This window comes from Lontra canadensis, unplaced genomic scaffold (assembly GCF_010015895.1).
Source record: "Lontra canadensis isolate GAN:19392208 unplaced genomic scaffold, GSC_riverotter_1.0 scaffold50, whole genome shotgun sequence".
Taxonomy (NCBI): Eukaryota; Metazoa; Chordata; class Mammalia; order Carnivora; family Mustelidae; genus Lontra; species Lontra canadensis.
Genome location: NW_022631044.1, coordinates 8,247,096 through 8,264,404, shown reverse-complemented (window position 1 = coordinate 8,264,404; position 17,309 = coordinate 8,247,096). Strand labels below are relative to the sequence as shown.

Sequence of the window (17,309 nt, the reverse complement as noted above, 5' to 3'; positions counted from 1 at the left end):
ACTTTTTTTTAAGATACAGAGATAATGTGAAGGACTCAAAGAATGCAGACCACATTTATTAAAAATATTGATTATGGGTTGGGGCAAAGAGAATGTGACTGGAGATGGGGTCAAGAGACACTTCAGTTTCATTTGGAATGTTGGTTTTTGGTTTTTTGTTGTTTTTTTTTTTTTTAAGATTTTATTTGAGAGAGCATGAGCAGGGGAAAGCCATCCCAAGAACAAAAATTTCTTTTAAGCAGGTAGTTTGCTATGTCTTTGGCTAGAGTCTAGAGGTTAATTTTCAGAGAATTCCATATTTCAAGGGATCACTCAGAGGCATGAACTGACTTACACAGAATTAGTGTCTTTAAAAGTATGTGACAGTGAAATCACTAAGGTGGTACAACCCCCAAATAGCTATATTAACAAAGAAAATAATTGGTAATGAGTTAGCCTGGATGCTTCAGAACTATTGGTCAGAAAAACCAACCAACCCAGATTTAGCTATGGGACTAAAAGAAAACGTTACGTATGAGAGGAGTGGGGCTTAAAAATACTAGTTTTTAAAAAACAGTTTGAGAGGTATCTGGTGTTCATAAACTGTCCTTGAACTTCTCTGTGGCTTTGAAATTTTTGAAAATAACAATTCTTAAAAAAAGAAAGAGAAGAACAAGGTAATAATCAAGGAGAGAATCAGATTTTTGCATCAAAAAATTCAGCATGGCTAACAGATTCAGCAGTCTGAAGCTTCCAAATATTTCTTGCAAAATCAATTCAGTGTACTTGTTTTATTGTACAGGACCAATTTCTGACTCCAAAATACTTTTTTTCATTTGTTCCTATAAGTTTGAAGTTTAAGCCTGAAACTTAACAGGGAATAAAATATCTTATTCCTCAAAAATCCATGGAACAGCTACCACTAAGGAAATCCTATTAAGGTGTAGCTTCATGATCAGTGCTTTTGCATTTTGTATAATCTTTTCCCCATATCTTTATCTATGTTGCTCCTCACAAAAATCTTGTGATGGTACTTTTTACCATTATCTCTATTTTCAAATTTAAGAAAATTAAAGTGCAGAGAGTGTAAGCGATTTACCTAAAGTCACACAGCTAGTAAGCAGTGGAACTTAACCCAAGTTTTCTGATTCTAAATTTTGTTTTCTCTTACATAATTACACTATTTCACCAATAATACATATATTTCGTTCAACAGCTTACAATAAAATGGACATATACACTTATACTTTATTTTTTGTGACCCTTTGGAAGACTTTAAAACAAATTTTATCTTTCTCATTTTATGAATAGAAGTTAAGTGGACCTTTTAGTGGTCACACAACTACAAAGTAGGACTTTGAGTCCTGTCTGCATAGGGAGAGACTACTGGGTAACATAAGGAGGTGCTGACCCACAGTTCCTCAAAACAGACATTTTAAGTAATGGACCATTTATAAAACACTTTAATGTAGAAAGACAGATAGGCAGCAGATACAGATATCCACTCCACAGAGAAAAAAGGCAAAAAGTTGCTGACTTTACCATTGTGGGGATCCGTCATAGTGGAAAAGGATATACAGTAGAAAAGGACAGCATAATGAATAAAAACCAATCAAGCAATCCAGCACAGGAGCACCCAGTAAAAATATTTTGAAAACATACCCATTTTGAGGTCCTCCATCATTTATCACATTTAAATGAGATAACTGCTTTTTCAAGTGGAGTTTATAACTTGCATTAATTCTTAAAAATAACATCTGGAAAAGAAAGAAAATGGTTTCTTAAAGCTCTACTGAAATAGAAGACATAAGCATCTGAGTTATCAGTATCAAATCAGTATTATTTGAAGAAAAATTTTTTTAAAAATCTTTGCTTTGGCATATACTTTTAAGAAGCTCCTCTGCAGTATTTAGTTGCTATTTTAGTATAATTTTTCTACATTTTTGGATAAAAGTTTGTTTTCCCCTTAGTGATATGTTTTATCACTGCTTTTCTGCCCCTTAGAAGTCCTCTAGGATATATAAGAGGGGCTCAACCATGACAGGCAAAAAGAAATAGAGAATTCTGCAATATATTAAATATGAATTTGATAGGGAAAAAAAGGTCACAATGGTAAGAGGCAAAGATACTTTCATCCTTCTAAACTGGTAAAATTACTAGAAATTATTTTGTTGCCCCTGTATGCAGATATTTGATGTAATGGCTCGAAACTTCTGTGGGAAATACCTGACCTAAAGCTATATATATTTAATCTTTGGAAACAATTTTTTTGAATAACACTGATTTTCAATAGGGAAAAATATATATAAAGTCATCTATGGAAGTTTTGTGGAACTACTAGTATTCAATATTGACATAAAATCTAATTCTTACCCAGCTCTGACAAGAGTTCCCTTTAAATGATGATGTAGATAAAAACACATGGACTACCTGTATGCCCAGCTCCCTGACCTGGCCATAATTAGAACTCAGATGACAAATCCACAAGGTCAGAATGTCAGAGATGTGAGATCTTACACTTGCAATGAGAAGGATGGCTTGACTAGGAAGTAATGAGGAAGAAAAAAGAGACCCAGTGGGTGCTCCATGTATTATAGCTCCTTCTCAATTCTTAGTGAGCCTCAAAGGACTTGGATGATATTTCATCATGAGTTTGGAATGATTAATGAAAACCTAGGGAAACATGAAGAAAAACAGTAAGAGCTACTGTAGGATGGAAGTCTGAGGTGGTATGGGAAAGGAAAGCAGTAGGAGAAAGAATAGGCAAGAGATACTAAGAAAGCTACCTTTTGCTCCCAATCCCACTCCCATGTACCTAACTAATTTGAGGCAAACTCAAGTAACAAACTTGTCTGAATACCAAAAATCCCTGGGAAAATTCATCAGTCGTACAACTAGGCTTGTATTCTAACACTATCATTCTCCAACTAGGCTTGAATGAGATAACCTGGTATAGAGGGAACAAACTAAGGTGGATAAAGAAGATTGGAAAAAAAAGAAATACTGAAATCTTTAAAGTACCAGGAAAGGGGAACCAAGCAAGTGGGGGGTGAGGTAGGAGTGTTGGTGAACAGTGAAGAGAACTGTGTGATCACACTCTTGTAGGGGGACAGTCGGGACAAAGGTGGATACTTCATAGGTAAGAGGTGCCAAAGACTACCCATTTTGCTATTTTTCTGGTTATGCCTACTACTGATCACTTACACTGATGTAACAAATATTAATGAAGTATATTGACTGAGTTACTTTGTGTATCATCTCATTAATTCCATCACTAATTCTTCTACTATCCCATTTGGATTATAATAACAGCAACATATTTTACGGTTGAAAAATGCCAACTCTGATTTTCAAATTGATAATGTAATGAACGATCTAAGTAGAATCCAGCATTTCTGATACTCAATGGCCAAATGAAAAATCTGCTTCTTATAACTGCTGACATAGAGCAGAGCAGTTATTGCTTTGGCCTGTTGGAGCTAGGGGCACTTTAAAATCAAGAAATTTTTACCTATGTTCCACAGGTCAATGTAACAGCTGAAAAAAATAATCATATTGGAATAAGAACTAGGCTTAACTGTACCAAAAGTATGTAAAAACATTCCAATTCTGCATGCATATGTTATATATAAAAAAGTAGTGTTAGGAATTACTACTCACTTGTGTTTGTTCTTCTGGAAGAAGATCAAATATAGCTTCATGCATTTTTGCCATTTGCTTACAAATATTCCTGAAACAGGCAGAAGGAACGGGAGCTTTCACCTCATACTGGCAGGGAAAAATAATGAGAATTATATTCATGTCCTCTGGATTGTTTATTGTCCCCACTATTCCCTCAGACATATGTTTCAGCCCTTACATGCCTAACTCTAATAGAGTTGAAGCTTACACTTCAACTATGATCTATGCCACTCATGCAAATCTCAAGAACTTTTCATTAAATATCCTAATCTACTTTGAGGAATCCAGCAAAATTAGCGGCTAAGAACACAGGCTGCTTCTCTTAAGACAGACTGTTTGGGTACAAATTCCAGACCTTCAGAGTCTTAGCTATGTGATACTGGGCAAGTTACTTCATTTCTCTGTATTTCAAAGGCCTTGCTCTAAGGACTTGAAAGAACACAAAACAGTGCTTGATACAAAGTAGTATACAAAAAATGTTAGCTACCAGTCTGGCTCGATATACAATGATGAATCTTTCAAGTAGGCCCTCCACATTAGCAGATTATTTTTTAAGCATGATTTTCAGAATGTGTCAACATGATCATATCAAATCAACAGGACTCTGGTAGAATTAAAATTTTCTTTTTCTTTTGTAGGTAGGCCAATTAGTAATCATATTTATCTTAACTATGGTAGAGGAAGCCTTTTTCAGAATGAAAATTTATACTGAAAATTTAAACTTAAGTAAATTCATTTTACTATCCTTACAATTGGGATAATATACTAGTATCATTCAGATAACCATCTTTGGCTCATATTTTACAATTCACAACTTAAACTATAAATTATTTTTATTTAGAAGACAAATCTGGGCTATATAATTTAATGTATTAATCTTATATAGCTTATTAAAAGGATGAATTCCAATATACTGCTCTTAGCAGGACCATGCAGAAGTCACAATGTGACTGGGACCAAAATAAGCAAACTTGTGACCACATAGATTTTACCTTTCTCCAGCCTAGAAATATATAAAACATCCTTATCTTTTTTGTTAATAACAGCTTTAAGATATGATTCACATACCATAAAAAGTTCATCTGTTTAAAGTATTCAATTAGCTGGTTTTTAATAAACCCAGAGTTGCACAACCATCATCATTAATTTCTGAACATTCTCATCACCTCAAAAGAAACCCATAACCATTAGCAGTCACTCCACTTGACCCCTCCCCTCAGCTCCTGGCAACCATGAATATCCATAAATGTAATCACACAATATGTGGCTTTTTGTGATTGGCTTCTTTCACTTAGTATAATGCTTTCAAGATTCATCCACATTGTTAACATGCATTGAAACTTCATCCTTTTTAGGGCTGCATGACATTCTACTGTATGAATATACCATAATCATTGGTATATTCTATCCAATCATCAACTGATGGACATTTGGGTTCTTTCCACTTTTTGGCTATTATGAATAATAATGCCGTGAACACTCGTTTTTGTGTGGACAAGTGGTTTTCAATTCTTTTGGGTGTATACCCAGAAGTGGAATTACTGGGTCATATAGTAACTTTAATCTTTTGACAAAATACAAAAGTTTTTTCCAAAGTAGCTGTATCATTTTGCAGTCCTACTCAGCAGTATATGAGGGATCCAATTTCTCCATATCCTCAACCCAACACTAGTTATTGTCTGCCTTTTTTATTTAGGCATCTTAGTGGGTATGAAGTAGTTATCTCATTGTGGTAACATCCCCATATCTTAAATACCACTTGTACTGGGATGAATAGTATCCCCCCCCCCCAAAATTCATGTTCACTTAGAATCTTAAAAGGTCATACCAGATGAGAGCGGGCCCTAAATCCACTGACTGGTGTCTTTATAAAAGAAAGGAGAAGGAAATTTAGACACAGATGCAGAGAAGGAAAATGACCACGTGAAGACAGAGGCAGAAATTGGAATGACACATTAACAAGCCAAAGAATGCCAGCAACTGACAAGCACCAGAAGCCAGGAAGAGGCAGGAAATACTCTTTGCTAGAGCCTTTAGAGGGAGCATGGTTAACAACACTTTGATTCAGGACTTCTGCCTCCAGAATTATGAGAGAATACATTTCTGTGGTTTTAAAGCCACTCAGTCTTTGGTAATTTGTTATGGCAGCTCTAGGTAAGCCTCAAAACCTTCCTCCACCCCTGCCTGCCCTAAAGATACTATTCTTTCCATTTTACCTTCACCATCATTTCTTCAGGCACCGAAACTTGATACCGTACTTTTTAATTCTCAACCCTTAAAATCTGGTTCTAGCCACTACCCAAACCACCTGCCTCCACTATTAATAATTTTCTGAAATTTCGGCAAAAATCACTAAAGCATCCTAACTTCCAAATTTAGTGACTTTCCTAGTTCTCCTTCCTCATTGCTCTGTCCTTGATCCTCAGATAATGTAGTGTTTTCCTGAGTTTCCTCCCTTCCTGACTTTCCTCTCTTCTGTATCCTGTCTCCTAAGTGCAAAAGCTTCTTTATTCTTAATTCTCCATTATCCCCTTTCTCGCTTATCAATCTCAATCTAACAACTTCTAATGTATTTCTAGTCCTGAAACACTTCATTAAATTTCAGTCACACATCTCCTAAATGTTCCATACCATAAATGAGTTTATCATGAACTTTTTCAAACCTGCTCCTCCTTCCTGTTTCCATTACTACTGCTGGTTTCATAATCCTCCTGCTCACATAGACTAGAAATCTTCACCTCAGTTTTTATTCCTCCTTATCCTTGGTTCCTTGTATTGAGTTGGTGACTAAGTGCCATCAATGTACTTTCAGATTATTTTGCAAGTTAGTACTCTAGGTCAGAGTTTCTCATCCTCTAACTACCAACATTTTGGGCTATCTTATTCTTTGTTGGGAGGGCTATCCGGTGTATTACAGAATGTTCAGTAGCATTCCTGACCTCTACTTACTAGCTACCAATATTGTTCCACTTCCCAAACTGTGACGACCAAAAATGTTCCCAACACTTCTGAATGTCCTCAGGGGACAAAACTGTCTCAGCTGAGAAACACTGCCCAAGGTGAGATCTTCAATACTTCTCACCTGAAAAAATGTAGTCACATTTTAATGAGTCCAGATATAAGGTCAACAAACATTTAATAAAACTGCCTGGTACATAACAAACTCTGGATACATATTTTCTTAAATGTGTGTATATATCTGCATATATACACACATATGTAATTATTAAGTATATAGGTATATATATGTACATATATGTGTTTAAGTATGTACATAGGTATACAGGTATATGAGTGTGTGTATGTATGTATGTGAATGTGTACGACTGAACAATGTGTCAGATGCTACACTAGCTGGAGTGTACAAAGATGAGTCAGAGACCAAGCGCTCTAGGGAGCTGACAGCCTAAAAGCTGGCTGGTATTCCAGAAAGTGGGCACTGCATGCTCCAAAAACATGGGTGAGGACAATTAGGCAACAGCAGAGATGGCTTCCCGAGTAGCGCAGCACACCTGGACTGCTGAGTCTTCAAATGAAAAAAATTAAGTGAAAGTATTCCAAACAGAGGATATGCCGTATTACCTCAAATCCATTCTATGTACTATCCAATAAAAACTACTAAAGTACAATTCTAATCCTATGATTTGTTATTTTAAAAACTTTTGGGTTCTACTTCTATTTAAAATTTAGAAAGCTGTAAAAGAATATTCTACTACACTCACCACAAGAAAAAACTGTAATAACTTAAAAAATCCAAACTTTTCTTGAACCCGTCAGACAACAGAGGTCCCAGGAAACAAAGGAACTAATTCCAAAAAGTGACAAGCCCCACTGAGGAGAGATGGGACACAGGAACTGTCTCACTGTGGCAGAGCATAGGAAGAACAGATGACCACCACAGAAACAAATAGAAAGAAAACAACATTTTAACCAATTCCCAAGGGCCAATTATGGACTACTATATATTTACAATAAATGAGAACACTGGCCACAAGGGAAGTATGCCCTCACTCACAAGTTCTCCTCCATGGGCATCCGAAAGGTCCTCACAAACAATACTGGGGTCAGAACTGGAGACCACAGAATCATTCTCACAGACAAGCAGGAGGTAACTGGCCACCACTAGAGAAAAGGAACAAGAACTGCCCACTTCCATACACCCTCCTCTTAAAGCAAAATCGTAAAGTCACAGAGAAAGGGCACCAATTTCTTTATTCCCAGGGTTGTGAGGAATAGAAACAAAAAAATACCTTTAAGCCCAGGATCAAAAACCAATCAAAGCAGAGGTTGGCTACCACTGGAAGAAGGGTTGGAACACTGAGAAGGCTTAACATCTAAGGACTTAACCTGATTTCAAGACTTTTAATAATGCTACAGCAGTTAAGACATTAAGACATGGCATTGGTCTAAAACAGACTTACAGACCAATGGAACAGAATAGAGAGTCCGAAAATAGACCCACAGGAAAAAAGTCGATTGATTTTCCAACAAAAGTGCCAATGGAGAAAGGACAGTCTTTTCAAAAAAAGGCTCTGGAACTATCCAGAAGAAAGAACACTGACTCATACTCTGCACTATATACAAAAATCAACTAGAAATGGATAACAAATATACATATAAAATCTGAAGTAATAAATCCTTCAGAAGAAAACACAGAATCATCTTTGTTATGTGGGTTATACAAAAATTTCTTAGGACAACAAGAAGCATGAATGATAAAAGAAAAAATGATAAACTGGAACTCATCAAAATTTAAAACAGTTCTTTCTATGACACTGTTAAGAAAATGAAAAGGTAAGTGACAGACTGGAAGGAAATACTTATGAAACACATATTTGATAAAGGACTTGTATCAAGAATATACAGAGAACTCTCACAACTCAATAACACAATTTTTAAAAATTAGCCAAAAGTCTGAACATGCTACCAAAGAAAAGACTCGGGTGAAAACCAATACATGAAAAGATGCTCAACATATAAGTTATTATGTAAACTAAAACCACAATGAGTTATCACTCCATACAGACCTATTAGAGTACTAATTTTAAAAAACAAACAGAGATACAATAGAAAGTGCTGGTGAGGATGAAGAGCCCCTAGAACTCTCATATATCACAAGTAGGGGAAAAAATGGTATGAATGTTTCATTCACCTTCCTATACCACCGTTAGCAGAGTCTAAGCAATTGGTAAAACACATGAAAAAAATGTGGCAGTTTTTTATAAAGATATCATGAAGTTTTATACTTCTATACAACCATCAATCTAATCCAAGGTATTTACACAAAAGAAATGGAACATGTACCCACCTATAGATGTGTACACAAATTTTTATAACAGCAGATGAAAATCAGAACAGTGGTTGTCAAGGTTTTGGATGTGGGGAGAGAAGTGACCGCAAAAGCGCCTGAGAGAATGTTTAACAGTGATGGAACTGTTCTACATCTTGATTGTGGTAGTTCTACTACCACATAGGTTAAAGTTAGCAAACTACGTATATAGAAAGGGTAAATCTTACTGAACATAAATTATACCTCCATAAGCTGGACTTAAATCCACCAGCTTTCCACTGGTAGCAAAAACTCTTCACTGTCTCTCCAACATATCTTCCCTTCCTCAGTTCAACCACCCTAATACATTAGCTAAATAGAATAACTTACCTCTGTTATTTTGACAACAGCAAAAGCATTAGCAGTCAACATTTGCTAGAAACTTGCTATAGCCAGACATATGATAAAAGAAAAGCACTCCACATAAATATTATCTCATTAATCCTTACTACAACTTCATAAGGCTCTATTATTTTCCCCATTTAAAGACAGAAACTGAGGTTTAAGGAGATTAATTTGCCCAAGGTGCTTTAATGGCTTATCTGGGACAAACATGAACTTAGGTCTACCTGACTCCAAATCCCTGACACTGAGCTTCCTCCTTATGATTCCTCCCTACAATGCTGCTGCCTCAAAGCACCTCTTTACCTCAACTTTGTTTGCCCTAACCATGCCTATCTTTAAAAGCAAGACTTACATGCATGCCTCATCCATAAAGTTTTCCCAGATCTCCCTCCTCAGCTGGCAACCAGCTCTTCCAAAGCATTAAAAGCTCTAATAGCACAAAACAGATTCCTTATTTAGGCTCTTTCCATATTCTACCTTTTGTTATAATTATTGATATACTTTTCTTATTAGATAGTTTACTATTTGAGGGACAATAGTGAAGACTTCTTCACCTTATGTATCCCAGTTACCTAACTCAATTTAATTTCCTGAATGAATGAATGAATACAGGAATAAATACAGCTGGGACATCAATTTAGCCAGTATAATTAGATGTTTGTTTCATTCTATCCAAGCAATGGTACCATCACTTATTAGCTTTTTAGAATCAGCCTATATTACTGTGTTATCCTTCTTTCTCCAAATTAAATTTTCAGGTAAGAAAATAAAAAGCTAAAATTAAGAGGTTAACCCAAACCAAACACTGTCTGCTATCCTAGGATGAATTAAAAACAGAGCTAAACTCCTGGGTAACCCATGAAAGCAACTAGGGCAGGGAGTGGCAAACAGAGACTTATTAACTGGGAGAATGTAATAGGTCAAGGTAACAGAAGTCTCAGTAGGAATATAGTAGTGAAAATACTAAGTTGCAAAGACTAGGCACATTCCTGACATTAAAAATAATGGGGAGGAGTATATTTAAAGTTTGTAAGACTTAAGACACATAATAACTAAATGCTGTATGTAAACTATAGAAACCCTTGTTTAAACAAGTTATTTGCATTTTGGGATAATTGATAAATTTTAAATAGGAATAAACATTAGATGATATTAAGGAATTATTGTTAATTTTGTTAAGTGTGATTTGGTAGCATGAATATGTAAGAAAGTTTCAGTTTTTAGACATACATAACTGAATTATTCAGGGCTGAAATATCATATGCCTCACTTTTATTATAAAATATTTTATGGGGCAACAAGGTGGCTCAGTAGGTTAGGCACCCAACTCCTGATTTTTGGCTCAGGTCATGATTTAGGGTTGTGAGATCAAGCCCTGCATATCCAGCTCTGTGCACAGCAGGAAGTCTGCTTGAGATTCTCTCCTTCTGTTCTTCCACCCACCCTAGTAGTGCTAAGATAAATAAATCTTAAAAAAATAAAAAAATATTTTAGCAAAAAAAGCAAAATGCGACTGTTACATACAGGTGATAAATACATGGAAAGCTCATTAAATAATTCTTTTTCTTTATAAATAAATGAATGAATGAATGAATGAATAAATAAATAAATAAATAAATAAATTTGTCCCAGGAAAAACTCAAGCCACGGTCCTACTTCTTGGTAAACCAACCAACCAACCAAACAACAACAAAAAAAACCCCCACAGAATAAATCATGGATTTGAGTACTAGCACTTTTTTGGTTTTGCTTCATTATACTCCAGAGCTTATTACTAGTTCCACTATTTAACATTTACCTTATTTGACACTATCAGGTATTTACAGCCCTCTGCCTTGTTGGATAATAAACTTTCCTTTCTCTCTTTTTTTAAAAGATTTTATTTATTTATTTGACAAAGAGATAGAGAGCACAGGTAGGCAGAGCAGCAGGCAGGAGAGGGAGAAGCAGACTCCCTGCTAAGCAGGGAGCCTGATGCGAGACTCGATTCCAGGACCCTGACCTATGATGAAGGCAGATGCTTAACTGACTGAGCCACTCAGGCGCCCTGATAAACTTCTTTCCTTAAAAATCAGCTCATCACTTTTCTCAAATCTTTATTTAAATGCGATTAGTTAACATACAGTCTAATATTAGTTTCAGGTGTAGAATTTAGTGATTCATCACTTACATAGATACCTGTGGCTCATCACAAGTGCCCTCCTTAATCCCCATAAACCATTTAACCCATCCCCCGACCACCTCCCCTCCTGTAATAGATGGTAAACTCCTTTAGAGTAGTCACAGTGTATTATTTATTAACTTCTGATAGACAGAAGAAGGCCATGTATCAAAAAGGAAAACTGGGGTAACAGTACTGCTTTTGAATTTAGTTTGTACTTGGCAACCATAAAAATAGAGAATTCCTGCGGGAGGAGTCAAGATGGCGGAGAAGTAGCAGGCTGAGACAACATCAGGTAGCAGGAGATCAGGTAGATAGCTTATCAAACCATTCCGAACACCTACAAATCCAACAGGAGATCAAACAGAAGAGGAGCAGCAATTCTAGAAGCAGACAATCGACCACTTTCTGAAATGTAGGACCGGCGGAGAAGTGAATCCAAAGTGACACGAAGACAGACCGCGGTGGGAGGGGCAGGCTCCTGGCAAGCGGCGGAGCAACGGAGCACAAAACCAAAACTTTTAGAAGTCTGTTCCGCTGAGGGACATCGCTCCAGAGGCTAAACAGGGGTGAAGCCCATGCGGGGACAGCGTGGTCTCAGGTGCCATGGGGTCACAGAAAGATCGGGGGTGTCTGAGAGTCGCAGAGCTCACAGGTATTAGAGTAGGGAAGCCGGCTACCGAGACGGAGCCGAGGAGTGAGCCCTCAACTCGGGGTTACCTAATCGTGATCCATGCCACAGGTCACTGCTCTGTGAGGGGGGACCCCACAAGATCTGGGGAGACTCCCCTGGAAGAGCTCAGGGATCTGCGGGGTTCAGAGACTCCAGGCAGGGCTGTGTGCCAGAAACAGAGACGCTTGATCACAGAATGGGTGAGCTCAGAGCGCAGCCAGAGGCCAGGGAGACAGGAGTAATTGAGCGCTTTTCTCCGAGGGTGCACTGAGGAGTGGGGCTCCAGCTCTCGGCTCCTCTGGGCCAGAGACTGGGAGGCCGCCATTTTCATTCCCATCCTCCAGAACTCTACGGAAAGCGTTCAGGGAACAAAAGCTCCCAAAAGCAAACCCAAGCGGATTATTTAGCCAGGCCCCTGGTAAAGGTAGTGCAATTCCGCCTCGGGCAAAGACACTTGAGAATCATTACAACAGGCCCCTCCCCAAGAAGATCAGCAAGAAATCCAGCAACGAACAAGTTCACTTACCAAGGAGAACCACCAAATTCCAGAGGAAGAGAAAGCAAAGAATGGAATTCATGGCTTTCTCCCCATGATTCTTTAGTCTTGCAAAGTTAATTAATTTTTTAAATTTTATTTTTGTCTTCTGCTAAATTTTTTTTAACTTTTACCCTTTCCTCCTTTAACATTTTTTAACTAGTTTATCTTAATACCTTTCAAAAAAAATTTTTGAACCTTCATTATTATAGTAACATTTTATCCTTCACGGTATCTAACTTTATTTTTTGTATGCACATAGGGTTTTTTTCTTCTAAAAAAATTTGGGATATAACTTCTTCTAATAGATCAAAATATGCCCTAAATCTAGCACACGGTTTTATTCTAGTTTCCAGACTGAGCAAATTCTCTCCACTTTCTTTTTCTTTATTCTTTCAACCAATTTATCTTATCAACTCCTTTTTTAGAAATTAAAAAAAAAGGTTTTTTTCATCTTTACAGTCATATTCCATCCCTTCATCGTGTTTATGCTTATATATGTTTTTCATTCTTTAAAATTTTGGGAGGCACTTTCTTCTAAGAAATCAAAATACTCCCAAAATTAAGTGGGTGAACCTGTTCTATCCACCAATCTAACATATATTTTTTTTCCTTTTTATATTTTTTCTTTATTTTTTTTTTCTCTTTTAAATTTTTTTTGTTTTTCTGAACTTGTTTTTACCCTCTTTCTTCCCCCCATGATTTGGGGTCTCCTCTGATTTGGCCAAAGCACATTTTACTGGGGTCTTTGCCACCCTTTTATATTTTATTTGCTCCTTCATATATTCTTATCTGGATAAAATGACAAGGTGGAAAAACTCACCACAAAAAAAAGAAGAAGACACAGTACCGAAGGCCGGGACCTAATCAATATGGACATAGGTAGTATGTCAGATCTAGAGTTCAGAATGACAATTCTCAAGGTGCTAGCCGGGCTTGAAAAAGGCATGGAAGATATTAGAGAAACGTTGTCTGGAGAAATAAAAGCCATTTCTGGAAAAATAAAAACTAAAATCTAACCAAGTTGAAATAAAAAAAGCTATTAATGAGGTGTAATCAAAAATGGAGGCTCTTACTGATAGGATAAATTAGAAGAGAGAATTAGTGATATAGAAGACCAAATAACAGAGAATAAAGAAGCTGAGCAAAAGAGAGACAAATGATTACTGGACCATGAAGGGAGAATTCGAGAGAGAAGTAATACCACAAGATGAAACAACATTAGAACAATTGGGATTCCAGAAGAAGAAGAAAGAGAGGGGGTGCAGAAGGTATATTGGAGAATTATTGTAGAGAATTTCCATAATATGGCAAAGAGAACAAGAATCAAAATCCAGGAGGCACAGAGAACCCCACTCAAAATCAGTAAGAATAGGTCCACACCCCGTCACCTAATAGTAAACGTTACAAGTCTTGGCGACAAAGAGAAAATCCTGAAAGCAGCCCGGGAAAAGAAGTCTGTAACATACAATGGTAAAAATATTAGATTGGCAGCAGACTTATCCACAGAGACCTGGCAGGCCAGAAAGGACTGGCATGATATATTAAGAGCACTAAACGAGAAAAACATGCAGCCAAGAATACTATATCCAGCTAGGCTATCATTGAAAATAGAAGGAGAGATAAAAAGCTTCCAGAACAAACAAAAACTAAAAGAATTCATAAACACCAAACCAGTTCTACAGGAAATATTTAAAGGAGTCCTCTAAGCAAAGAGAGACCCTAAAAGTAGTAGATCAGAAAGGAACAGAGACAATATACAGTAACAGTCACCTTACAGGCAATACAATGGCACTAAATTCGTATCTCTCAATAGATACCCTGAATGTAAATGAGCTAAATGCCCCAATCGAAAAACACAGGGTATCAGAATGGATAAAAAAACAAAACCCATCTATATGCTGTCTATAAGAAACTCATTTTAGACCCAAAGACACCTCCAGATTTAAAGTGAGGGGGTGGAAAACAATTTACCATGTTAATGGACATCAAAAGAAAGTTGGGGTGGCAATCCTTATATCAGGATCAATTAGATTTTAAGCCAAAGACTATAATAAGAGATGAGGAAGGACACTATATCATCCTCAAAAGGTCTGTCCAACAAGAAGATCTAACAATTTTAAATATCTCTGCCCCTAACATGGGAGCAGCCAACTACATAAACCAATTAATAGCAAAATCAAAGAAACACATCGACAATAATACAATAGTAGGGGACTTTAACACTCCCCTCACTGAAATGGACAGATCATCCAAGCAAAAGATCAACAAGGAAATAAAGGCCTTAAATGACACACTGGACCAGATGGACATCACAGATATATACAGAACATTCCATCCCAAAGCAAAAGAATATACATTCTTCTCTAGTGCACATGGAACATTCTCCAGAATAGATCACATCCTGGGTCATAAATCAGGTCTCAACCGGTATCAAAAGATTAGGATCATTCCCTGAGTATTTTCAGACCACAGTGCTCTGAAGCGAGAACTTAATCACAGGAGGAAATTTGGAAAGAACCCAAATACATGGAGACTAAAGAGCATCCTTCCAAAGAATGAATGGGTCAACCAGGAAATTAAAGAAGAATTAAAAAAATTCATGGAAACAAATGATAATAAAAACACAACAGTTCAAAATCTGTGGGACACAGCAAAGGCAGTCCTGAGAGGAAAATATATAGCAGTACAAGCCTTTCTCAAGAAACAAGAAATGTCTCAAATACACAACCTAACCCTACACTTAAAGGAGCTGGAGAAAGAACAGCAAATAAAGCCTAAACCCAGCAGAAGAAGAGAAATAATAAAGATCAGAGCAGAAATCAATGAAATAGAAATTTAAAAAAACCAAAAAAACAATAGAACAAATCAATGAAACTAGGAGCTGGTTCTTTGAAAGAATTAGTAAGATTGATAAACCCCTGGCCAGACTTATCAAAAAGAAAAGAGAAAGGACCCAAATAAATAAAATCATGAATGAAAGAGGAGACATGACAACCAACACCAAAGAAATACAAACAATTATAAGAACATATTATGAGCAACTATACACCAGCAAATTTGACAATCTGGAAGAAATGGATGCATTCCTAGAGACATATAAACTACCACAACTGAACCAGGAAGAAATAGAAATCTGAACAGACCCATAACCAGTAAGGTGATTGAAGCAGTCATCAAAAATCTCCCAACAAACAAGAGCCCAGGGCCGGACAGCTTCCCAGGGGAATTCTACCAAACATTTAAAGAAGAACTAATTCCTATTCTCCTGAAACTGTTCCAAAAATAGAAATGGAAGGAAAACTTCCAAACTCATTTTATGAGGCCAGCATTACCTTGATTCCAAAACCAGACAAGGATACCATCAAAAAAGAGAATTACAGACCAATATCCTTGATGAACACAGATGCAAAAATTCTCATCAAAATACTAGCCAATAGGGTCCAACAGTACATTAAAAGGATTATTCACCACGACCAAGTGGGATTTATTCCAGGGCTGCAACGTTGGTTCAACATCCGCAAATCAATCAATGTGATACAACACATTAATAAAAGAAAGAACAAGAACCATATGATACTCTCCATAGATGCTGAAAAAGCATTCGACAAAGTACAGCACCTTTTCCTGATCAAAACTCTGCAAAGTGTAGGGATACATACCTTAACATCATCAAAGCCATCTATGAAAAACCCACCGCAAATATCACTCTCAATGGAGAAAACCTGAGAGCTTTTCCGTAACATCAGGAACACGGCAGGGATGTCCATTATCACCACTGGTATTCAACACAGTACTAAAAGTCCTAGACTTAGCAATCAGACAACAAAAAGAAATTAAAGGCATCCAAATCAGCAAAGAAGTCAAACTATCACTCTTCGCAGATGATATGATACTATATGTGGAAAACCCAAAAGACTCCACTCCAAATCTGCTAGAACTTATACAGGAATTCAGTAAAGTGTCAGGATATAAAATCAATGCACAGAAATCAGCTGCATTTCTCTACACCAACAACAAGACAGAAGAAAGAGAAATTAAGGAGTCAATCCCATTTACAATTGCACCCAAAACCATTAAGATACCTAGGAATAAACCTAACCAAAGAGGCAAAGAATCTGTACTCAGAAAACTATAAAGTACTCATGAAAGAAATTGAGGAAGACACAAAGAAATGGAAAAATGTTCCATGCTCACGGACTGGAAGAGCAAATACTGTGAATATGTGTATGCTACCTAAAGCGATCTACACATTTAATGCAATCCCTATCAAAATCCCATCCATTTTTTTCAAAGAAATAGAACAAATAATCCTAAAATTTATATGGAACCAGAAAAGACCTCGAATAGCCAGAGGAATACTGAAAAAGAAAGCTAAAGTTGGTGGCATCACAATTCCAGACTTCAAGCTCTATTACAAAGCTGTCATCATCAAGACAGCATGGTACCAGCACAAAAACAGACACATAGATCAATGGAAGAATAGAGAGCCCAGAAATAGACCCTCAACTTTATGGTCAACTAATCTTTGACATAGCAGGAAAGAATGTCCAGTGGAATAAAGACAGTCTCTTCAACAAATGGTGTTGGGGAAAATTGAACAGCC

The 17,309-nt window shown here is 36.8% G+C and overlaps 1 protein-coding gene across 6 annotated transcripts in view; it reads right to left on the bottom strand.

Annotated features, from left to right (window-relative positions):
• Window positions 1-17,309, bottom strand: part of VPS54 (VPS54 subunit of GARP complex) — a 102,244-nt gene that overhangs the window by 2,611 nt on the left and 82,324 nt on the right. For 4 of the 6 annotated variants that reach the window (XM_032873788.1, XM_032873791.1, XM_032873789.1 and 1 more), the window contains 2 exons: window positions 3,640-3,747; window positions 1,642-1,736 (listed from right to left, as the gene is read on the bottom strand). In XM_032873788.1, the coding sequence (XP_032729679.1) occupies window positions 1,642-1,736; window positions 3,640-3,747 (203 nt within the window). Of the gene's footprint in view, window positions 1-1,641; window positions 1,737-3,490; window positions 3,517-3,639; window positions 3,748-17,309 lie in introns of those variants that run through there. The other 2 variants (XM_032873794.1, XM_032873793.1) reach the window with 2 other exon arrangements.